We start from the raw sequence: 23,586 nt of genomic DNA, 5'->3' as shown, positions 1-23,586 counted from the left end.
TTCTATTCACCTGCCTTACAATCCGTGCCGCTCATCTGGAGGTTGCCCACAGTCTATCTACTGTTTCGTTTATAGCTGCCCTTCGTCATTTCATTGGGAGAAGCGGAGCACTGAAGCACATCTTCAGTGACAATGGCGCAAATTTTGTTTGTGCCGAGAAAATTCAGGGAGAGTCGTTGCAAACATGGACTTCAAAATACTGAATTTCTGCTTCAGAGGCGAACGTCGTGGTCATTTAAGACCGCATATCAGTATTTCTATTAAACAAGTTTTGCCCGCGGGGAATGTACTCCTAGTCCTCTGTCACAGAGAAACTTAGTTACGTCACAAGGCAACCGCTGATACATTGGGGTCAAATTTGGGTGCTGTGAAAAAGTTAGTTGAAAAACCATCAAAATGTTCAAGGGGATGTAGCTCAAAATTGAATAGGCCTACCTTAATTTGTGATTTTATGTTAGGCCCGCCTCTTGTCTACGCAATCAGGTCAAAATTAGTTGCAGGATAGTTGCTTAAGGCGCCCCCCAGGGGGCATTTCGCCCCCTGGTCGGACATTATTTTAGCTAAATAGGCTGAAAATAATGTAAGTTGGTTTTGCGAAAAAATGAATCGCAAAAACATCATCCAATTTGCAATTTAATGCTGGCCCCAACCCTTTTCTACGCAATAGCAAAATAAATTGTTACAGGAAAGTTGCTTTGGAAGTTTGCTTGGGACTGTTTTTTTGCTATCCTATAGGACATAAGATCCTCCTGGAGGCTCCTCAGATCCTTGCTGTATTTAGTCCAATGCAGCTGCAATCATTTTTTTCTCTCTTTGAATAGTACTATAGTAGATCTTCATGGGTCACAGTCCTAGACCAAAACCAGGTCGCCCACTCCAAAGTTTGCGGAGTGTCGGACCCATTCGTGGCGCAGCAACGTTGGAAGGTAGTCCCGTAGCCATCTCTTCCAAATCATGCCGGCCAACCACTGGACTGTACGCCATGATTTCCGGTAGCCGTCGGTCGTCGCAAATTCGTCTGGGGGGAGCGAACAGTCCATCTTACCAAGTAACAAGTTGTTGGGAGTGAGAGCATGCACGTAGGTCCCGAACATCGTCCCCAACGGCGGCGATTGGTCGGTTATTCAGTATTCGTTCAACTTCTGCAAGAAAGGTACACAAAGACTCGTCGTACAACGAAGTATTGCCCGCATCCGCTTGAAGAACGCGGCGTATGGAACGAATGACACGCTCCCATATTCCACCCTGGTGACTTGCAAGCGGGGGATTGAAATGCCAATTGGTTCTTTTCTGGCTCAGATAATTGGGTATGTGAGTTTGATTACAATTGGTAATACCATTACCAAGCTCACGTTCCGCCCCGACAAAGTTAGTGCCGTTGTCGCTGAACACGTCAGAAGGCGAACCTCTTCGACTCGAAAACCTTCGAAAAGCGTTGATGAACGAGGAAGTGTCTAGCGAGTGAGCGACCTCTATATGTACAGCCCTCGTGCACATGCACGTGAAAACACAACCATAACGTTTTACTTGGCTCCTTCCCACCTTTACCAGAAAAGGCCCCATGTTGTCAACACCAACGTTAGTGAATGGCGGGTTTCCAGGGGTAATCCGTTGTTTTGGTAAGGCACCCATGATTTGCGACTCTGTCTTGGCGTGCCGCAGTTTGCAGCTCGTACACTGACGCACGACGCGTACTGACGCGAGCACATGTAGAGTTCCGCTATGTCCTTCGGAGCGGTGATAGTAATCTATGATTAAATCCGTTACATGGTGGCGATGGGGCAGAATTACCTGATGTTTCTGTTGTAAATCGAAGTCTGATTTACGTAACCTTCCTCCAATATGAATTATTCCGTTGACGACACAAAAAGGGTAGAGCTTGCACAGCGACGACGCATAGCTCGTTGCACAATGGTGTTTAATTCCTTCTTCAAAAATTTTACAGTTCACCAGATTGGCTAGATCAGCAGGAAAAGCTTCTTGTTGCACCAATTGCAGAATATTTCTCGTGGCCAGATCCAACTCTTGAACTGTTAGACCCACCGAACAAAATTTCGGGGTTTCAGTGAAAACTGCAGCTTCCCTTCGTCCGTATTTCCACAGCAGACAATTCCTGAAGCGGGTTAGGGGAGACCGGGGATAGCTCGGACGGTTTGGGGAAAATTGCTCATATTTTTTTTAAATTATGAACCACATTCTTAAATTTTATTTTGTTGTAAGTAGTAAAGCATTGCTCAAAAAACAAAAGGTTTTTCGTTCGTTTTAGCTCACTAAAAATGTTTATTCAGCCCATTTTTTAAACAGGTCTCAAATGTCCGAAGTCACCCCGGTACCGGGGTAACATCGGACGTCACTGGGGATGTCTCGGACAGCAAGTTTTAACAGACGTTTTTTTATTTATTTAACAAATAACTGAAATCATACTTGACGCAATATCAGCATTGGGGCATTAGCGCATAAAATATCATTCAAGCTTTCAGGAATCGGGGCGTGGCCACTTATCGTTTCGACCCTTCCACACATTCATGCTTTGGGTAAATCGTGTACGTTTAACGGCAGCACGGATATCATAGATTTTAGAGTCAACAAAAGATTTTTTATCTTTGGGACTTTTTCTTACTGCCAAAATTCAATCATTTCATCCAGCCTCTGTTTATTCTCTACTATGACCGATAATTTTTCATAAAACTCAAAAATTGTTGCCTTTTCGCGATTTTTTGCCATGATGTCCGAAGTATCCCCGACCACGTGACGACATAGAAATTCCTAAACTATGGCCGTATTTTTAAAGGTAACACAAAATCATCATTGGCCTATCCAAGAATACATATTTGAATATGCAATCAACCAAAACTTACTGCATTTTCATTAACTGTGACTGATATATAACCTTCCACATACAAATTGAAAAACTTGGTTCACTGATAAATCGACTTTTTCGATTATAACTTTTTAAGCAGACATGATTTAATTACAACGTTCCTGTTAACGTTTGATGGAGACATAAAGCTTTTGTAAAAGTGTCTTAACAATACCTAATTGTGACGTAAAACGCCTGGTCCGAGGTATCCCCGTGTCCGAGGTATCCCCGGTCTCCCCTAACCAGGCAACTGATTTTTGTAAGGTAACCCATGAGGAGAAATGTTTCAACAGGCTCTGTAAAGGCATTTGCTTAACGGTCACATTCACAGCACAAACAGTGTGTGCTTTTAAGTCGAGATATGCATTTAGCACGGGAAGGGACATGCGGTTGATCTGGCCAAAATTTCCGACCTTTTCACAGGAATTCTGGGCCCCTAAACCACGTTCTAGCCTTTTCACATTGGCTGGACATCATCCCGCGCGAAGCAATGTCAGCGGGATTATCTTTACTTCCCACATGTCGCCACTGCGACGGTATCGAGTGTTCGTGAATAACAGCGAGTCAATTCGCAACAAAGGTCTGAAAGCAGCGTGAAGAATTGTTCATGTAGTGCAACACCGTGGTGGAATCAGACCAAAACCACACATTGTCTACGTCATAGTCCAATTCATGAATAATCATTGTCCGCAATTTGACAGCAGTTACTGCGGCCACTAATTCCAGTCGAGGTATCGTGACCGGCTTTAGAAGGGTCACTCGTGATTTTCCTACCACAGTGTATATTCCCGCTTGAGTCCTCAAAACGTAGATAACAAACGGCGCCATACCTGGCCTCGCAGGCATCACCAAAGCAGTAAAGTTCAGTCAATACGATAACAGTGCCAGGCGGTTTGAAGCAACGCGGAATTGTCGCGTCTTTTAACAAATGCACATGGTCCAACCAGACATTCCAATGCCCGACCACACTTTGGGGAAGGAAGTGGGTCGTCCCAACCACGTTGTTGGTTGCACAGATTCTGTGCATCAGTCTTTTCATGGGAAGAACCAACGGTTGAATAAACCCCAGCGGGTCATAGACCTGACTGATCATTGACAACATACCACGGCGAGTATATGGCTTTTCCTTTATGTTAACACGAATTCCAAAACAGTCGTTGGCCATGTCCCACTGAACACCCAATGCTCTTTCCAACGGCAAGTTCGATAAATCCAAGTTCAACACCGAGCGGTCGTCCTGGTGTACAGATTCAAGCACAACAGATGAGTTGCTGAGAAATTTCGTTAGATGAAATCCTCCCTCACGCAAAATGGCACTTACATCCTTAATAAGCTCAGTGGCCAGGGCAACTGTTGGCACTGACTTAAGATAGTCGTCTACATAAAAATTCTTTAAAACAGTCTCAACAACTGGTGTCGAAAACAAGTCCTTCTTATCCAACGCTGCTTTTCTTAGCGCAAAGCTTGCAGAACTCGGCGAAGAGGTGCACCAAACAAATGCACAAGCATTTGGTAGTCCACAGGGGAGCGTTTTAAATCGCTATCAGGCCACCATAGAAATCATAGTGAATCACAGTCCTTTGGAACAACCTTCACTTGATGTCGGCCGCAAAGGCAACAACCTCCTGGCGAAAACGTATCAGCACTCCCACAATACTATTGGTAAGGTCTGGCCCTTGTAACACCTTGTCGTTCAAAGAGGATTCTTTTGTGGCAAGCAGCACAGTCGAAAACAATTCGAAATTTGCTACCCGCAGCATGATGTGGTATGTACCATGTTTGCTCTGTACATGGCAAACAGTCCGTGGGTATTCTCCGCGCAAACCCTTGTTTTAAGTAATCCTCTATTTTTTCTTTGTACTTTTCAAAAAACTTGGTATCTTTCTCCAAACGCCGCTTTAGATGTAGCAAGTCGCTCTGCCAAATTTCTATTGTATGGCTGCTTCGGTTCGGGCGACTTCCAAGGTAACCCAATCTAGTAAATGTCCATCCACAGGAAATAGCGCGTTTGTCATCAAGTGACAGTCCCGGGCCTTGATGGCCTTTCTCCTGAAACTCATCACTGTATAGTTGATCCAAATGGCGATTTAGTTCCGTGTCTGAATGCATGAAGTTGATACAGGCTTTCTGGCTGGAATGTTCTCTTCCTGGGCCAAACAAGCACCAACTCTACCCAGTGCGTATAGCAACGGGGTCGCTTCGTGTGCCACGCACAATATCGCGTTGTTCGTGCGCCTCGTACACATCGGCTGCAACAAGCAAGTCAATATCTGGACAATCAATTACAGGCAATTCAAGGTCGCGGATGTGCCAATAGCGCTCGTAGCGTGGCAGCAGACGTTCCAGACACGCCGGCCCCATGACCTTTCACCGGTGAACTTGTGCGTTGAACCGATGGACCAATAGGATGTGTCCAATGTAGTAGTGTGTGGTGCCTTTTTCCACAATCCTCTAGTCGACACACCTGATTCAATGTGCACTCAGACGCGAAATGGTCGGGACGAAAGCAATTGTAACACAACTTGTTACGACGTACCAATGCGTGGCGTTCTTTGAGCGACCGTTTCTTGAAGACCTCGCATTTCCACAAAAAATGAAAGGCTTCGCAATCGGGGCAGGTTTGAGTGGGTCGGAGGGAGTCGTGATCCACAGAAGTCTCCGCTGAGACACCGTTGGTAACCGTTGAGTAGGTAGCTGCAACTCGCTCGGGCGGCTTTCCTTTCATGCTCGCTTGACCTTTTGACTTACATTCGTCGACGGAAACAAACCTCATCATTGGCGAACGATTATCCTCTGCCAACAGCTCAAGAAGATCCAACAAGGTTTGAAAAGTCACTGGCCGATTTCGCAAACGGAGTTCGGATGACTTTGTGATAAATCGTCTGATCGCGTTTTGTGGCAAACGTTGTACAACGGCCTCAATGTTTTGTGGCAAATCAAATGTGTACTGACAGTTCCACTGACTGAACAGCTCATAACTCTCAGAAGCCTGTGCTCGAAAAGAACGCAAACCCCCGAAGTCGTTGTCTTTAAGTGGCGGCCGACAGGTCAATCTGTCCATATGTGCTCTAACAACAAGATCTAATCTCCCATGTCTCCTGTGGAGTATATCCAATGCCTCCCTGTATCCTAATTCGGGAGGCATGCTTTTGCATTCCAAAATGTTAGTCAGGGCGTCTTCAACGCAAAATTCACAGAGGTATCCCAACTTATCGACGTCAGATAGATAAGCCTTGTCGATCAAAATCGTTCATGAACTTGTGATTATTAAGAGGATCTCCGTCATATTTCTCTAACGTCAGTTTGGGTAAGTTAAAACCTTGCTTCACGGTTTCAGCAAATACGAACAAATCTGAGGTAGTCGCCTGTGGACGTATTTTATGTGGTCCCAACGCTCGGTTGAGAGGACTCGTCTTAAATGTGCCGGCCCCAGTGGCATCTGCGCTGGTGGCAACCGCTGGACCAAATCCTTCGCTGGGAGGGCACTGGAAGGCTCGACTGGAGCTTGTAACTTGCCTGCCGCAAGTGGCTTGTCTGTCGAGTTCACATTCATCATTTTACTGCTGTCCATCAATGACGGTCTATCAGATGGTGTCAAATCATGTTCATGTACTCTGGAGTCTGGTTGACTCAAAAAGTCGCTTTCCTTCGTGGATGTTTTTCCCAGTTTGTGTGGTTCAGGAGTTTTGGCGTGTTCAAACAGATGGGCTCTTGCTTCATAACTGGGGTGAGGTCCCATCCTTGCGTAGATACGCATGAGTCGAATTCACTTACTGTGTCCGCAGCGAATTCAGCCAATTCCACATCGTCTTGGGCTTTAGAGAGCTCGAGCTGAAGATCCAACATTCTTGATTTTAAAGCACATCTTCGCTTAAGCTGTTGAAGTCTTAAAGCGGCGGCACGTGCACTCGCTGTGCTTTTGAAAGTGGGAGACGGTGCATGTGGTGGAAGACGGTACACCGGTTTGTACAGGTTTCACAGCATCAATTACATCAAACAGCTCTTGTGATGCGGACGGGACTTCTCCTGTGTCTTTAGACATAGATCTTCAATTTGTGATGGTAACCGAAATGTCACCAGGGCAAATAAAATCTTTTAAAATAATGTGGAATTCAAGCCCTTTCTCAATTCCACCTTACAGTTCTTCAACTGGTTGCATAAGGTCGGTCAAGTTTTAAATATTCACGTTTATTCCGGTAGTCCCAAAATAAATTCCTATGTTGCGATTTTAAAAGATTTTGACCACACCTGTTCAAAAAGAATATTAAAAGCACATACAGGCTTATTTTACCAGACTCAACATTACACCGGCTGAAACGTGGGGATCGTAAGATATTAGGTGCTTATTTCGTCACAAGACGTCGACAACAAAATCACTGTATGTAGTGGCGGGAAATAATTATTTTGTACTGGGAAGCTTATTGTCGTAACACCCGTCGTATCGAAGTACAGAGTAATGTCGTTGCTGCTATACCCTTCTGTCTTCTGACAATCAGGGACAAATAAGCCTATGGTTTCTGAAGTCACAGTGACATATTTTTGTTGATGTAAAACCTTGTCCTGACCTTTTGAGTAGTGATGCACCGAAACAGCATTTTTTTTATTCGGTCGAAACCGAATATTCGGTAAAAGTTGATGAATAAATTCGGCCGAATCAACCGAAACTAATTTTGTTATCCATCTCTTTAAAATCGCAATAAATTTAAACAAAACATTTGCTGGAATGCATCTGATCCTATTATACAACCTTTTATTGGCACTACCAACTGCTTAAAGTTGATTTCGATGACAACTAACGAATAAAACACACCAGTACAGTTTGAACTATGATTCTAAACTATTTACTAAACTTTGCGTACCAATGTCGCATGTAGTAAAAAAGTTTCGGTTTTGGCAGTAAAAATTTTGCAAAAATATTCGGCCGAAACCGAATAATTATTGAAACCTAGGTTTCGGCCGAATAAATTCGGCAAACCGAACTTTCGGTGCATCACTACTTTTGAGGTAACGTAAGCTCTATATATTTTCCTCAGATGCCTTTGGCCCGTTCCGTAAGCTCTACATATTTTCCTTAGACGCCGTAGGCCCGTTCCGTAAGCCCTATATATTTTCCTTAGACGCCCTTGGTCAGTTCCGTAAGCTCTATATAGTTTCCTTAGATGCCCTTGGCCCGTTCCGTAAGCTCTATATATTTTCCTTAGACGCCCTTAGTCAGTTCCGTAAGCTCTATATATTTTCCTTAGACGCCCTTGGCCCGTTCCGTAAGCCCTATATGTTTTCCTTAGACGCCCTTGGCCCGTTCCGTAAGCTCTATATATTTTCCTTAGACGCCTTTTTCCAGTTCCGTAAGCTCTATCTACTTTCCTTAGACGCCCTTGGTCAGTTTCGTAAGCTCTATATATTTTCCTTAGACGCCCTTAGCCACAGTTCCGTAAGCTCTATATATTTTCCTTAGACGCCATAGGCCAGTTTCGTAAGCTCTATATTTTTCCTTAGACGCCCTTGGTCAGTTTCGTAAGCTCTATATATTTTTCTTAGACGCCCTTGGCCCGTTCCGTAAGCCCTATATGTTTTCCTTAGACGCCCTTGGCCAGTTCCGTGAGCCCTATATATTTTCCTTGGACGCCCTTGTCCAGTTTCGTAAGCTCTATGTATTTTCCTTAGACGCCCTTGGTCAGTTTCGTAAGCTCTATATTTTTCCTTAGACGCCCTTGGTCAGTTTCGTAAGCTCTACATATTTTCCTTAGACGCCCTTGGCCAGTTTCGTTAGCTCTATTTATATTCCTTAGACGCTCTCAGCCAGTTCCGTAAGCTCTATCTACTTTTCTTAGACGCCCTTGGCCCGTTCCGTAAGCCCTATATGTTTTCCTTAGACGCCCTTGGCCAGTTCCGTAAGCCCTATATATTTTCCTTGGACGCCCTTGGCCAGTTTCGTAAGCTCTATGTATTTTCCTTAGACGCCCTTGGCCAGTTTCGTAAGCTCTATGTATTTTCCTTAGACGCCCTTGGCCAGTTTCGTAAGCTCTATATATTTTCCTTAGACTCCATAGGCCAGTTTCGTGAGCTCTATATATTTTCCTTAGACTCCATAGGCCAGTTTCGTGAGCTCTATATATTTTCCTTAGACGCCCTTGGCCAGTTTCGTGAGCTCTATATATTTTCCTTAGACGCCCTTTGCCAGTTCCGTAAGCTCTATATATTTTCCTTAGACGCCATAGGCCAGTTTCGTAAGCCCTATATATTTTCCTTGGACGCCCTTGGCCAGTTTCGTAAGCTCTATGTATTTTCCTTACACGCCCTTGGCCAGTTTCGTAAGCTCTATATATTTTCCTTAGACTCCATAGGCCAGTTTCGTGAGCTCTATATATTTTCCTTAGACGCCCTTTGCCAGTTCCGTAAGCTCTATATATTTTCCTTAGACGCCATAGGCCAGTTTCGTAAGCCCTATATATTTTCCTTGGACGCCCTTGGCCAGTTTCGTAAGCTCTATATATTTTCCTTAGACGCCCTTTGCCAGTTCCGTAAGCTCTATATATTTTCCTTAGACGCCATAGGCCAGTATCGTAAGCCCTATATATTTTCCTTGGACGCCCTTGGCCAGTTTCGTAAGCTCTATGTATTTTCCTTACACGCCCTTGGCCAGTTTCGTAAGCTCTATATATTTTCCTTAGACTCCATAGGCCAGTTTCGTGAGCTCTATATATTTTCCTTAGACGCCCTTTGCCAGTTCCGTAAGCTCTATATATTTTCCTTAGACGCCATAGGCCAGTTTCGTAAGCCCTATATATTTTCCTTGGACGCCCTTGGCCAGTTTCGTAAGCTCTATATATTTTCCTTAGACGCCCTTGGCCAGTTTCGTAAGCTCTATATATTTTCCTTAGACGCCATAGGCCAGTTTCGTGAGCTCGATATGTTTTCCTTAGACGCTCTTAGCCAGTTCCGTAAGCTCTATCTACTTTCCCTAGACGCCCTTGGTCAGTTTCGTAAGCTCGATATATTTTCCTTAAACGCCCTTGGCCAGTTTCGTGAGCTCTATATATTTTCCTTAGACTCCATAGGCCAGTTTCGTGAGCTCTATATATTTTCCTTAGACGCCCTTGGTCAGTTTCGTAAGCTCTATATATTTTCCTTAGACGCCCTTGGCCAGTTTCGTGAGCTCTATATATTTTCCTTAGACGCCCTTTGCCAGTTCCGTAAGCTCTATATATTTTCCTTAGACGCCATAGGCCAGTTTCGTAAGCCCTATATATTTTCCTTGGACGCCCTTGGCCAGTTTCGTAAGCTCTATGTATTTTCCTTACACGCCCTTGGCCAGTTTCGTAAGCTCTATATATTTTCCTTAGACTCCATAGGCCAGTTTCGTGAGCTCTATATATTTTCCTTAGACGCCCTTTGCCAGTTCCGTAAGCTCTATATATTTTCCTTAGACGCCATAGGCCAGTTTCGTAAGCCCTATATATTTTCCTTGGACGCCCTTGGCCAGTTTCGTAAGCTCTATATATTTTCCTTAGACGCCCTTGGCCAGTTTCGTAAGCTCTATATATTTTCCTTAGACGCCATAGGCCAGTTTCGTGAGCTCGATATGTTTTCCTTGGACGCTCTTAGCCAGTTCCGTAAGCTCTATCTACTTTCCCTAGACGCCCTTGGTCAGTTTCGTAAGCTCGATATATTTTCCTTAAACGCCCTTGGCCAGTTTCGTGAGCTCTATATATTTTCCTTAGACGCTCTTAGCCAGTTCCGTAAGCTCTATCTACTTTCCTTAGACGCCCTTGGTCAGTTCCGAAAGCCCCATATATTTTCCTTAGACGCCCTTGGCCCGTTTCGTAAGCTCTATATATTTTCCTTAGACGCTCTTAGCCAGTTCCGTAAGCTCTATGTATTTTCCTTAGACGCCATAGGCCAGTTCGGCAAGCTGTATATATTTTCCTTAGATGCCCCTGGCCAGTTCCGTAAGCCCTTTGTATTTTCCTTAGTCGCTCTTGGCCAGTTCCGTAAGCAGTATGTATTTTCCTTAGACGCCATAGGCCAGTTCGGCAAGCTGTATATATTTTCCTTAGATGCCCCTGGCCAGTTCCGTAAGCCCTTTGTATTTTCCTTAGACTATTTCCGTTCCTTAGCTCCATAAATTAGTGTGAGTTTCCTTAGATTCCTTAGGTTCCTTATTCCGTAAATTAGTGTTTCTCCTATGCTTGAAACTATTCGGTATCTGCAATATAAGGCACCTTCTACAATGTAAACAATGCATTTTTTGACGCGATTGCGTCGTGTGGCGTCAAACTTGCTACAGCGAAAAAGGTTGACAATTTTGGTCGTCGCTACTTTTCGTTTCTACATTTTTTAGTGACGTAGAACCGAAAAACTTGTTTGTTTGTTGATATATGTTGTAGATGTACCTTTAGTTTTACGCAAAGTTGCCATGACCGTGTCATATGCACTTTAAAATAGTTTTGCTGTGTTCCTGCGTGTGTTTTGTTTTCTTTGAGTTTTTTGCAACAACTTACATTGTTTTATGCAGCGCCATACACACTTGAGGTTTCGCATTTGCGGCCTTATTACACTAAAAATGTTAAGAAAATTTGTAAGAACGTATTTCGTTTGTGCTGGAATCCGTGTGTGCTTTGCGTGTCATGAGGTTAAGACAATTTTTGCTGCAAACCTAACTGATGCCTGATGTTTGACAGATGCCAAGCTCGACTGGAGTTTATCGACAATCAGAAGTAAAATGTTGTGAGAACGTATGCATTTCAAAGGCCTTAAGACTGTAAGTATTAAATGTTTTGTACAACACAATACCACACGTAATAGCCTACCAAAAGAGGTTTTGCGTACCCTCATTACATTACAAGTACTACGTCCCATTTAGCATTTTAACATGGCCAAATAAAGTTTTGCATTTTTCATACTGTAGTCAAATAAATGTTAAATTTAACATTGTACATTTTTTGCCTTTATACGATCATATCTCAAAAACGTTATTACACTTTTATTGCAGGTTATTGCCATGAAACGATATGCAAAACAAAAAAGCATGATCAATGCTGGACAATTTAATGCTTTGTGTTTACAACAAATAGAAAATATTTAAGAATTTGGAAAAGTTACTTTTGTATGCTGTTGGACAACATTGGTTGAATTAAGGAGTGATTGCAGTGGATGGCGTGACTGCCTGGACGAAATAAAAATCAGTTTATCGTGTGTATTTTTTTATTACTTCTCCAGCATCGTAAGCATGTATTACCTTCACATGGCTTTCAACTATTTCTTTTCTTTTGGCAAATAAGAGTGATGAGGTCGGTGTTTTGTGCCTGCCCGAAGGCATGTGCTATAAGAGTGTGGAGTATTCTCCTTCAATGCGTGAAACCGCCATGCAGCTGCCAATTGCTCCATTGGTATCATTCCATCTTTCTTGTTTTCTTCCTCAACTTTTTTTAGTTCTTCAGGTGATAACAACGGCAGTCTAATGAGAGGCATCACCGATGGTGCTAGTTCTTTTATGTGCCTATTGGAAAGCATTGAGTTACTGCGGCACCAGCGTCTTACAGCGCTTAACACATCCATTTCGTCCGCTTCAAGCGAGTCCCCTCTTAAAACTGCTCCCAAAGCTTCACCTGAAAGTTCTTGAAAACGATCAGATCTCACAACGTTTAGCGCATTAAGAGCTATAAATTCAAGCGATTTTTGCAGCATGTCTGGTTGAGCATGGGTAACAGCAGCTTGCAGTACATCACATGCTGTCTCGTCACATAATCCATCCATCAAATACCGCAAGGAAAGTCGTTTTAAACCATCTAAACCATATTCAATGGCAAGTGACATCACATCTGGTGCAAGATCTTGTGTTAGCGTGCAGCAGTTGCTGTAAATGTAATCCAATGCTGTGAGAAACACTTCTGGTCGCACGTCTGGAAGGGAATGAGGCGCGTCTCTTCCAGCCACTGCATGGATAGGCTGCTGTGAAAACATCGAACGAAAAGCCTCTGATCGAGCTGCGAGAATGCATCTATGAGCATATATAAGTTGTCTTTGTGGCCCAACCAAAAACATTACATCGCTATAGTCTTTGTGGTTAATGCAGCGCTTTCTCATTAGGCTGTAAAAAGACGTCTGATCGCCTCGTACCAATCTTTCTTCCATCTTAGCTACGTTTTTAAGAACAATCCTGTGCAGTGACATAAACTGTACGTCTTATGATCACAAGTTGAATAGGTTAGGACGAAATATAAATGTCCTGAGGCAACGCTCTAAAACTAGCCCATCTGGTTTTAAAGCCTAAGGTATTTCCTATTGTAACGAGCAGCTTTGGCCAACTTGTCCGCAATTAAAGTATGAAACTTATGTCAAAGTCAAGTACGTTCTCCAATCCACACTTTACAGACTAGTGGTTTTATCACTGTTCTGTAGATTGTCAATGAAATGGAAAGATTTAAACAACATAATGACATCATTTATACTCACATAGCACAAAACAACCTGAGATTATTATCAAATAACAAATGGATGTGAAAGGAAGCTTTGTCACAAGTCGACTACCAGGGAGATTGGAGATTGTTGTTTTTTTCCTGATTGAACAGACTGCAAAACTTAAGTAGGTTTTCGGACTAATATTACTTAAAGTGAAACGATATTGCCTACAATTGTGCCAAACATTTATGTATCCATTTTGTTCGCTCTTTCGACCGCTAATATTACTTAAAGTGAAACGATATTGCCTACAATTGTGCCAAACATTTATGTATCCATTTTGTTCGCTCTTTCGACCGCGTGCAATTTTCATGGATTTTCCTATTCTGCGCATTCAGCGTGCGCCTTTTTCTAGTTAGTCAATAAATGTTGTGATATGTTAATCATGTTTTGAATTCTTATATAGTCTAATTTTTGTTGTTTTCTCACTTTTTTTCTATTGTTAAGAATCAAACAAGCCAATAATTATCAGTGAACTTTCAGACAGTGCAAACTGTGCAGCTGGTGACTAAGGACGACATGTCAAAACAGTAAAAAGAGCGCTGTAGTTGCAGACAAAAGAGTTGTCTAGAAATAGATTTATGTTTATTAAATCGCCATCATTGTATCACAATACTTTCTAAAAGTGAGAAAGTTTCTGGATCCGATCGTGATACCCACACAATTATTCCATTATCTGATAAACTTTCAGTTCTGTTAATTGGCTTTCCAAAAGAAAACATTCCTCCCTTTTCATTCGTTGGACTACTTTTTAGGGATATTTCGAAACGAACCATACCTGATGATCAGCATGATTCTCATGATTAGCACGAAAATGCTTTCTAGCTACTATTTTGATGTGTTATCAACAGAAATATAACGTAGGTCTAACAGCTGTCCGCAGCGAATTCAGCCAATTCCACATCGTCCTGGGCTCAAGATCGAACATTCTTGATTTTAAAGCACATTTTCGCCTAAGCTGTTGAAATCTTAAAGCGGTGGCATCAGCATTTCGGCGAGCACGTGCATTCGCTGTGCTTTTGAAAGTCCGTACCGAGCCATTGGGAGACGGTGCACCGGTCTGCGTACAGGTTTCACAGCATCAATTACATCAATCAACTCTTGTGATTCAGACGGGAATTCTCCTGTGTTTTTAGACATAGATCTTCAATTTGTGATGGTAACCGAGATGTCACCAGGGCAAATAAAATCTTTTAAAATAATGTGGAAATAATTAACGACCACGGGTCGGTGGTTGACCATTCCTTATGCAGAAGATATCTTTACATTGGGACTATACCCAGTAACTGGTTATTTTCATTAATAGCAGAACTGCCTTACAAAACTCCGAAAACGTGTGAATTCAGCACACTTTCACAATCACTTGACAATGACGGTCACAAATGCATACAGATAACGTAGCCCTATAGTTCACGGCTTTTCGTCAAGAAATCATACATCAATCAGCACAGTTAACCAATAATATACCAACAACAAAATCGGAAATAAAATTCGCTTACCATAGTTTTGAGTCGGTCTGCAAGACATTTGCAAAACAGAGCAACATATTAGATTGCGTGTATTGCTCATTTTAGCATTGTCGCCTTATTCAAATAGTATCGGTTTTCACAAATCTAGTTTTGAAGGATTGCAGACAATGCATCCAAAAGGCGATGTAAACCCTAAAATAAACATTTGACTTAACGAATCAAACGTCCAGAGAAATATCGTCTCTCAAGAGTTACACCAGTTGGACAAAAAACACGATTTCTATGCCAACATAAACATTGATGTTGTTATCACCATGGTATTTAGTGACGCCCTGAAGAAAGAAATCTTGTTCCATCAGCACTAGTTTACTAAACCCTAACTCGTAGATTGACCTTAAAACGGCTTTCCAGGAAGTTTTTAGATAATGTGCTACATATTCTTGATGTCATAACGCACATGTCAGTGATGGCAACATGTCTTCTTTATTTGTGTTTTTTTCGTTTGAATGTATGAGTTTAAAAAACTATACCTAATTAGGCCTACTTCTTTGTTCATGCATTGAAAAAATGCATTTGACTTAGGTAGGTAATTGTTATTATATTCACTTCGCTAGTTAGTTGTCTAATATTGTTTACTTTCACCCCATTTACTTAACATTCCATTTTAGATTGGTAAACCTTTTGACATAGCAATTGGCATGATGTATTTATAAAAGAAAAACATGTTGAGAAACAGTGGGAAATTTTCTACCAAAAGACAAATCCAAGCACAAATTCAGCAAAACATTCAAGAACTCTCCAACCATTATCCAAAACAGGTAGGCTAAATGGAAATGTTTGTTTCCAATAAACATATTTTTTGTGATGTAGGCCTGGGCTTATATCATTTTAGTTGCTCTTGTTCTTTTATGTTTATACAGGGTAATTGCAGTAGAGATCATCTTGATGACAGTTTGACCAGTTTGCAATGGTTGTGGAATCTCAATGTCAATATTAACCCCCCAATCGATTCCAGACAATGCTGTGACGTAAATGGAAAGGAAAAAGCATCTCTTCGAATTGCACATCAAAGACCTGTTTTGCAAAAGAATGCTTCTTGCAGCAAGCTTTGTGCTCCAAAGTCACCAAGTCAAAACACAAATTTTAACTGCACACCATTTTTTGCACCTAAGGAAGAGTTGTACTTCAATAATCAACACAATTTAAATGATTTTAACTTATGCACTTCTTCCAAATCAAATCAGCCTCTTGTAAAGAGGCAGACTGTTTCATATCCAACTCAGTTACTTGCGTGTGCAGCTAATAAGAAAAAGGCTTGTTGTGTAAACAGCAACACGATGTTGAGTGCCGAACATATTGTAGAAGATGATGCAAAACTTCCAATAGAAAGCTGCATTGGCCCATTGTTGTCTGATGCAGCAAAACCATATACATTTAGTTCTTCCAGCAACATGAGAAAAGACGTCTATAAAGGGACAGTTGACTACAAAACCAATGCTTTGGTTAAGCCACCATTTACATTCATTTCCTTGATATACATGGCATTGCAAAAGTCAAAACGTAGTAGGATGACATCTTCTTCAATATGTAAATGGATCAAAGACAACTTCATTTACTACCGTTATGCTGATGATCTGTGCCAGGTATGTTCAAACTGTGATGTGTTTTCACATTACTTCGGTGATGACATTACAATTTTTGTTGTATATGATTAAATTAAAAATTACACATGCCTCTAGATATCTGTGGAAGAAATATTGGAGAAAAGCAAATGCTTCTCCAAAGTGCAGCGAAAAAAGAAGCAGCCATGTAATACATCGTTTTGGCAAATAAACCCATCAGAAATCACGACACAATGTCAAAAAGGTATCATAATTTATTTTTGAATATACAACACAAAATTTTTGAAAAATCATGCTACACTTAGAGTGGCTTCTAATAAAATAAATCACACTTTACATCAAAAATATGTAGTAAAGCAGTGATTTATGTGTTTTATTCATAGCATTTTTAATGTCATTTTAACAGTAAATATAAAATTAGGTTTGTTAATATTATAACTGTAGAAATAAGTGCCATGATATGGAAGGTAAAATGATGTTTTATGTGTTCTATGTGATTTGGCATTTACAGAATCCATTCAATCCTTGGATGCATCACAGCCCCACGATGTGGAACATGCAAAGCAAAGCATGTTTTTAACAATATCAGGAAGAAAGAGAAAACAGCAAAGTCCCCAAAAAGTAATCAATTGCAAAAAAAATGTGAAGGCTTGCAACTGTCAAAAAGTTGTAGATATGCAAAAGAAAAGCAAAAAAAACCTACTTCAAGAGCAAGCTCCTGAACTAGGATCATTAAAAGGTGATTACAATTGGAATTCTGTTTTTGCTGATGTTTTTGGCCTAAATGAGGAACAAATTCCAACACCAACATCAACTGCTATAAAACGTACTACTGGAGTAATTTCAAGTAATCCACTGACTAATTTGGAAGTTGTACCTGGACCCATACTGTCTACAAACCCAATTGTACAGAATAAAGGTGTTGAAGATCTGAACAATGAAAACAAGTTTGTTTGCAGCAATGCTAGTCAAGAAAATGCACTTGATAATACAATAATGTGGGAAGAATCAGATAATGATGGAATATTATTTGAAAACTGTGGCACAGACTATACCACACTTAACCTGGAACAAATAGATGGGGAGAAACAAGTGGATAATCTTCTTATTGATGTAGGGGATATTGACCTGACAATTACAGGGAGACAAATAGAACCACCTCCAGAGTGGGTACCTGTTTCAGGTGACATTGATGCCATACTATGTGAAAAGCAAGACGACAATTTTTTGAAACCCGAACCGGAGTTGAAATCATTGTACAATGACCCATTGTTTGAGAACTCGATTGGAAGCCTTTTAACAGAAAAAATACACAGCAATGTGAATCAATCACATGATTTACAGTTGGAACCAACTTCTTCTTTCAGTGTTGGACTATCAACACATAAACTATTAAGAGAAAACTCCACGCAAAATTTTAAGTCAAAATGGAGGGGCTTAAAATTTTAAATGTATGAAGATTTGTCAATAAAACTAGAAATGTATTTTAAACATTATGAGATAACATTTCAATGATTTAAGAAGGATTAATTTTTTTTCTATTTTATGCACTTGTTACTGGATTATTTTTGCCACTATTGCTTTGTGTCTTTTTTATTTAGGTAGCGTATGATAAAAATACATTACACCACATAATGTTTATTACATTGTGTCATTGCTGTTTGAATTTTGTTGTGTATTAATTTACTATTGTTGTTGATTTAGGTAGTTTTCTTTTTGAAATCACTTTTTAAGACAAAATGCTGTTTTTTTATTTTAATTCTAAAAATGTTGCTTTTAGCTTTTGTAACTTTTATATTTTCACATTTAAATGAACTTTGACAGCTCGGAAACTAGGTGTGCGAGAATTCGTGCTTTACAAACTACATTTGCTCATTCAAAAAACGAATTTTCAATCCATATTTGTTCTTTCATTTTAGGTGCAAGTCATTGCAACTTATAAAGTATGTGTACACAACACTCGACACGCATAACTAATGTGACACACACCGTTGGTTAGAAATGTTTCAAGTGTGACTACAGTAGTGTTGTTTAAACATAGTTTAAGTTGAAACCAGTGTCGTATTTAGGATTAAGTAAAAGGGGAGCACATTTTTGAAGCACCTCTATAAATTAGGCCAATTTATTGCCACCTATTGATCAATGATGCCGCCATCTTTTCACTGACTGATTTAGGCTACTGTAATTTAAAGAATACAGAAGGTAAGCTACAGCGAAATGAGTAAAGATGTAACAAAATATTATTTTTAGCAAAATGTTGAGGTGGCAATATTTTTTTGAAATTCCAAAATTACATCGGCATAGTTTAGGATTACCATGACTGTCAAAGCACAATACCGGACAGAGTTATATCAATCACCTTGACAACTTTCAGGTCCCAAAATTTGAAACATTGACCTTGACTTTGGTTAACGAATTTTTCAGAGTTTCTGGCGCCCCAACTGCGGAATGTTACGTTAATTTACCTGCCTTTAGTGGTTCTGCCATGTTCAAAACTCCTGACACATTGGCACTTTTTGCCATTTCCCCCTGACGCAGATTTTAGCTCCAAAATCCGGATGTCTGGCAACCCTATCGTAGTTTTACGTTATATCGCGATAAATACACAAGAAACCCAAAGCTATTTAAACGCGCTTCGCTCAATGTTTTGATGGCAAAAAAACTAAGTACCTTCAAATTTAAGTAACTTCTATCGGATGATAACGAAAAAGTGTGCGGTCCAGAGGAAAATAATGGAACACTGTCGCTCCTCTCTAAAAAGACGCTATTAAAACCGACTTTAAATTTTTGTGTGTCGCAAACGATTCCACAGGATTCAAGTGTGCCATGACCTAAAAAATTATGAATCACTGCCCTACTACACGACAAACACATTTTCGGCATGTTTAGAATAAACTACATTACTTCCAGGCTCCACGAGATGTCTCTAAAATCCAAAGTGATCTCTAACTAATTGTCTCATATATGGAGAAATTTCATCGCATGAAGGCCCTGCGGTTACTTTATAATAACTTTTATATCATTTTTGTTGTAGCCTATCCTGTTTGTCGTGCCCCATTATTTAGTATTTTATCGTAGTAACAAAGACACAAGCAGATTTATATTCTCCTGACTTTATGGATACCGCAAAAAATTGCGAGCATCTTCAAAAAATCTTGTCATTACTTGAACATGTAGTACAAAGAGAATGACGTCCTTTTTTTACACTATGTGTGCAAGATAACAATTTATTCGCCCAAATATTCTACGTCCAAAACGCAAATCGGGTTTGCTGGAAAATAGGCCTACCAACAAAAGGTGCACTATTATTTGCATTTAATTTGAATTGATTTGAGTAAATGGTGGCAGTTTACCAATGGGTATGATTCAAATTAATACATGACTGCCAAAGTGGTCTAACAAATAATCTAAACCAGTTTTTTTTTTAATTTTCTCATATTAATGATAATGATCCTGATTTATTCAAACAAGCCAATAAACAACCCACTATAAATCTTAAGTGGTATTTTTATTTTGCTTTGTACCGCAAAATCTACTTTTTAAAAGTCATTTGAATAGATACAGCTGCAGCTTAGACAGATATAGCAGCTTGGAAGAATAGTACCTCTGTCTGGCGGTTGCTGTCTCAGCACACCAGCGTATGATCGAGTCTCCAACAGGAATTGACTGGTTATAGATATGGCGGCTGCTTATTCTGATCGAATTCTCCAAACCTTGCAGCCATACACAATAAAGCGATTTAACCTACACTGTGGTAGCTATTGGGAAAATAAATAATAGGCAATACTCGCGTGTCAAAATAACACCAGAAGAGACAACATTCGCTGGAGCCACAGAAGACGCATATATTTTTATGATATCACCACGTTCGGCATTTATAAATTTAGAAACCTACATTCGTCATAATTTTTGATTGGCAGCTTCAAAATTTAACATTTTTTCACCTACTTGGACTTTTGTGGATATGATTTTTTTAGCTAATGGGCTTTTGAAATGCTAACGGAAGTATGTTATTTTGAGAGCCTCTTTGTATTAATAGGCTAATATGCCTGGCAGCATCAGTAATCAATTGTAACATATACATACCTTTCTTAACATATATTCAATAAACTTTTCCATAAATTAACATGTTTTTTTTCCGAAAAGACCGTGCAAATCGTAGAGAAAAGTATCGCACCAAAAAAGTGATTTGTTTTAATACAGTCAAGCGTGTCATTAGCCAACACTCCAAATTGGTACATACAGTGCAATCTAACATACTGTAACTTATACAGGCTAGGCCTATGCAATAAAACAAGCCAACTACTGTTTTTTTATACATAGAAACATTGCAACACAAATGTAGCAGTCTATGGTGCGTGATAAAGTAAAAAACTACAAATCGAAGTTCAATTACATTTTACTACGACAAAGGTAATCACCATTCATAGTCTTATCAGATAAGATATATTTGGATCACATAAAGGTGCCAAATGGTTCAATAAACTGTGCTCGATACCGTGATTAAATTTCCACATAATTAATAACAATAAAAAGTCTTGACAAAAATGTAATGCTTTATTCGCCTGGTACTGTTGTGTTGTCATTTCATCGTCTTCATCTGGAGAATGTTAAACGTCAGCGCAACGACATCTGGTGTACTCCATGGGGCAACATGCAGCTGCCCGCCGCGTCACATGTCACTCATTTAGATTATCGCTTGCGTGTGTCGTCACTCCTGAAAATAGATCACGCATGAAGCAAAAAAGGCTGTTCGCGTGAGGTAAGGGCTGACTATATAAGCTTGATAAAACTACGATATTTATCTGTACTGCACTGGTTTCAGACTTCATCGTTTGTTATTCGGAAAAGCAATCAGGCAAGGCAAGTAAACATGGAGGCGATTAAAAAAAAGATGACCATGCTGAAGCTGGACAAGGAGAACGCAATTGACCGTGCCGAACAAGCTGAGGCCGATAAGAAAAGTGCAGAAGGCAAAGTTACCTCAGTAAGTTAGAGATTTGTACGTTTTACACAGAAACAATTTTATCATGTTTCTATGCTTGATTTTTATGCACAGTTTGAAGAAGAGCTTCAGGGCTTGCAAAAGCGTTTGAAAGGCACCGAGGATGAACTGGATAGTTCCCAGGAAAAACTGCGCAGTGCAAACGAAGATTTAGAAAAAGCGGAAAAAAAGGCGGCCGACGTAAGTTCAACGAATCGATCCACTTAAATAGATGGAAAACTAAATATCACTGTTTTTTCTTCGTAGGCTGAACAAGAAGTGGCGTCATTAAACAGACGTATCACACTTGTTGAAGAAGAGCTAGACCGTGCTCAAGAAAGGCTCACCATTTCTCTGCAAAAACTGGAAGAGGCAGAAAAGGCAGCAGATGAGAGCGAACGGTATGTTTTTGCCCATGTTTAATTAATTCTGGGCCGACTTTTCATAACGCCAACTTTACCACAGGGGGCGTAAGGTCATCGAAAACAGATCTTTGAAAGATGAGGAAAAGTTGGAAATGCAAGAAATACAACTGAACGAAGCAAAAAATATTGCTGAGGATGCCGATAGAAAGTATGAAGAAGTGGCAAGAAAGCTTGTCATGGTTGAAACCGAATTGGAACGTGCCGAAGAGAGGGCGGAACTTGCTGAAAGGTGAATTTTATTTATATTGCGTATACGTCAACGGTCAGCTAATCCAATGGGTCATCTGCAATTTTTTTGTTACTTGGCAGTGGCAACTCGCAGCTAAAATTATTGGGGTGCTGCTCAGAAATATTTTTAACCTTGCCCTCCCACTGGCACGCCAAGGTCGGCATTGCAAGTTCCATACAAACTTTTTTGTACTGTTTTATAAACTGAAGGATGACCACTGTCTTTAAATTAATCTTTTTTGCTAAATCATATTTAATCGACAATACCAAGCGCAAATAAAGGTGCTGTAGCTCCACAATGCCAATACGTATACCGCTATACTGCTCCTTGGGCTATAAGTTTATGCAAGGTTAAATGTGAGTTTTAAAGTTTGTCATGCTTAACAGCAAGGCGACTGAATTGGAAGAGGAACTAAAAATCGTTGCAAACAACCTCAAATCTTTGGAGGCTGCAGCGGAAAAGGTATACAAATGCAAACAAGCTTCATCTTTATTTGCACTGAGTTAATTGTTTTTCTCAGTATTCCGCAAAAGAACGCAGCTACGAAGAAGAGATTAAAACACTTTCTGACAAACTGAAGGACGTAAGTACAATTTTATCATGCAATTTTGTTGTTTACTTAAAGGTACTGCATGTATTTTAGTCAGAAACAAGGGCTGAGTTTGCAGAGAAAACCGTCGTGAAGCTCGAGAAGAATATTGATGAATTGGAGGGTAAGATTAAAGCGATTACATAGCTTTTTGATTCATTACATAGCTTTTTCTGTTATCATTTTGTTTTTCATTCATTACATTGATTTGCGTGGGCAAAAACTAATCCTTTATTTTTTGCGTAATTCATTGATCCTGCACGAAAAACTAATTTAGCACCATTTCTAGACGAATTGTACAAACAAAAAATGCGAATGCGGAATTTCAACGAAGACCTCTCAACATATTAGTGTCTTAATTTCACCTCCATCACTGTCATCAACACCACACTGTAATTGCTTGTTGCATGTCCAATACTTGCTGATTTTTTTGTGTTTTATTAAGTGACAAAGTAAGCTTGTTATTCGCAGTGTTAAAACGTATGTGATAAAATGACGTAACTGTGTTCGTACGTTGTAAAATACATGCACAGTGAACACAGAGCATAACAGCTTCTTGTGAGAAAGTAAAGTGCTAAAAGTGTAACTATTTTAAAACAGCGCCAGGACAAAAAATTGACATTCGAGAAAATAATAAAACTGTTCGATTATTAACTTACTTATTCTTTTGTGCCTTGCATTATTTAACCATCATAAGCAAAGTAATATTTTATTGAAATAAAAATAAATGTTTTTTATGTTTAAAATCTCAGATGGACTTTATTCCGAAAAGTGCAAGATTAAAGCAATCTGTGAAGATATGGACATGACATTGCAAGGAATTGGAGATTTGTAAACAGATATTAAGTCTTGCATTACCCAACTAAAATGTCTTTTTAATAAACAACGCACGAATCGATTGGTAAACGTGTACAAAGTGTCGTAAAAAAGCACAGTGAACAATTTCA

The 23,586-nt window shown here is 40.1% G+C and overlaps 5 protein-coding genes across 5 annotated transcripts; 2 read left to right on the top strand and 3 right to left on the bottom strand.

Moving 5' to 3' along the window:
- Positions 1-1,041: 1,041 nt before the first annotated feature.
- Positions 1,042-4,969, bottom strand: LOC145911940 (uncharacterized). Its single transcript, XM_082999371.1, has 3 exons — positions 4,546-4,969; positions 3,691-4,237; positions 1,042-2,113 (listed from the first exon to the last, which is right to left on the bottom strand). Exons 1-3 carry the CDS (start codon positions 4,967-4,969, stop codon positions 1,042-1,044), a joined length of 2,043 nt encoding a protein of 680 aa, XP_082855497.1.
- A 184-nt stretch (positions 4,970-5,153) lies between these two features.
- On the bottom strand, positions 5,154-6,005 carry LOC145911939 (uncharacterized). The gene has a single exon (XM_082999370.1). It carries the CDS (start codon positions 6,003-6,005, stop codon positions 5,154-5,156), a length of 852 nt encoding a protein of 283 aa, XP_082855496.1.
- A 5,849-nt stretch (positions 6,006-11,854) lies between these two features.
- Positions 11,855-13,013, bottom strand: LOC145911423 (BTB/POZ domain-containing protein 19-like). The gene is made up of 2 exons (XM_082998749.1): positions 12,099-13,013; positions 11,855-12,026 (listed from the first exon to the last, which is right to left on the bottom strand). The coding sequence occupies exon 1, from the start codon at positions 12,992-12,994 to the stop codon at positions 12,116-12,118; it is 879 nt and encodes a 292-aa protein (XP_082854875.1). The 5' UTR covers positions 12,995-13,013; the 3' UTR covers positions 11,855-12,026; positions 12,099-12,115.
- A 2,449-nt stretch (positions 13,014-15,462) lies between these two features.
- Positions 15,463-18,311, top strand: LOC145911320 (uncharacterized). The gene is made up of 4 exons (XM_082998627.1): positions 15,463-15,608; positions 15,711-16,433; positions 16,530-16,656; positions 16,924-18,311. Exons 1-4 carry the CDS (start codon positions 15,513-15,515, stop codon positions 17,859-17,861), a joined length of 1,884 nt encoding a protein of 627 aa, XP_082854753.1. The 5' UTR covers positions 15,463-15,512; the 3' UTR covers positions 17,862-18,311.
- Positions 18,312-21,217: 2,906 nt separating this feature from the next.
- Positions 21,218-23,537, top strand: LOC145911051 (uncharacterized). Its single transcript, XM_082998291.1, has 8 exons — positions 21,218-21,399; positions 21,472-21,597; positions 21,664-21,797; positions 21,862-22,050; positions 22,437-22,512; positions 22,571-22,633; positions 22,694-22,763; positions 23,392-23,537. The coding sequence occupies exons 1-8, from the start codon at positions 21,286-21,288 to the stop codon at positions 23,472-23,474; spliced, it is 855 nt and encodes a 284-aa protein (XP_082854417.1). The 5' UTR covers positions 21,218-21,285; the 3' UTR covers positions 23,475-23,537.
- The last annotated feature ends 49 nt before the right edge of the window (positions 23,538-23,586 follow it).

This window comes from Ascidia mentula, chromosome 8, assembly GCF_947561715.1.
Source record: "Ascidia mentula chromosome 8, kaAscMent1.1, whole genome shotgun sequence".
Lineage (NCBI taxonomy): Eukaryota > Metazoa > Chordata > Ascidiacea > Phlebobranchia > Ascidiidae > Ascidia > Ascidia mentula.
This window is presented reverse-complemented; position numbering and strand designations above follow the sequence as displayed.

Bases quoted from the DNA above. Each gene is read 5' to 3' on its own strand.
- LOC145911940 (XM_082999371.1), bottom strand. From the start codon at position 4,969: ATGCATTCAGACACGGAACTAAATCGCCATTTGGATCAACTATACAGT. The intron at 4,238-4,545 runs GTGTTACAAGGG...ATTTTTATGTAG, and splicing joins AATCCTCTTTGAACGACAAG to ACGACTATCTTAAGTCAGTG. The intron at 2,114-3,690 runs GTATGGCGCCGT...AACCCGCTTCAG, and splicing joins GGTGATGCCTGCGAGGCCAG to GAATTGTCTGCTGTGGAAAT.
- LOC145911051 (XM_082998291.1), top strand. From the start codon at position 21,286: ATGGAGGCGATTAAAAAAAAGATGACCATGCTGAAGCTGGACAAGGAG. The intron at 21,400-21,471 runs GTAAGTTAGAGA...TTTTATGCACAG, and splicing joins CAGAAGGCAAAGTTACCTCA to TTTGAAGAAGAGCTTCAGGG. The intron at 22,764-23,391 runs GTAAGATTAAAG...TTAAAATCTCAG, and splicing joins GAATATTGATGAATTGGAGG to ATGGACTTTATTCCGAAAAG.
- LOC145911423 (XM_082998749.1), bottom strand. From the start codon at position 12,994: ATGGAAGAAAGATTGGTACGAGGCGATCAGACGTCTTTTTACAGCCTA.
- LOC145911939 (XM_082999370.1), bottom strand. From the start codon at position 6,005: ATGCCTCCCGAATTAGGATACAGGGAGGCATTGGATATACTCCACAGG.
- LOC145911320 (XM_082998627.1), top strand. From the start codon at position 15,513: ATGTTGAGAAACAGTGGGAAATTTTCTACCAAAAGACAAATCCAAGCA. The intron at 16,434-16,529 runs GTATGTTCAAAC...ACATGCCTCTAG, and splicing joins ATGCTGATGATCTGTGCCAG to ATATCTGTGGAAGAAATATT. The intron at 16,657-16,923 runs GTATCATAATTT...TGGCATTTACAG, and splicing joins CACGACACAATGTCAAAAAG to AATCCATTCAATCCTTGGAT.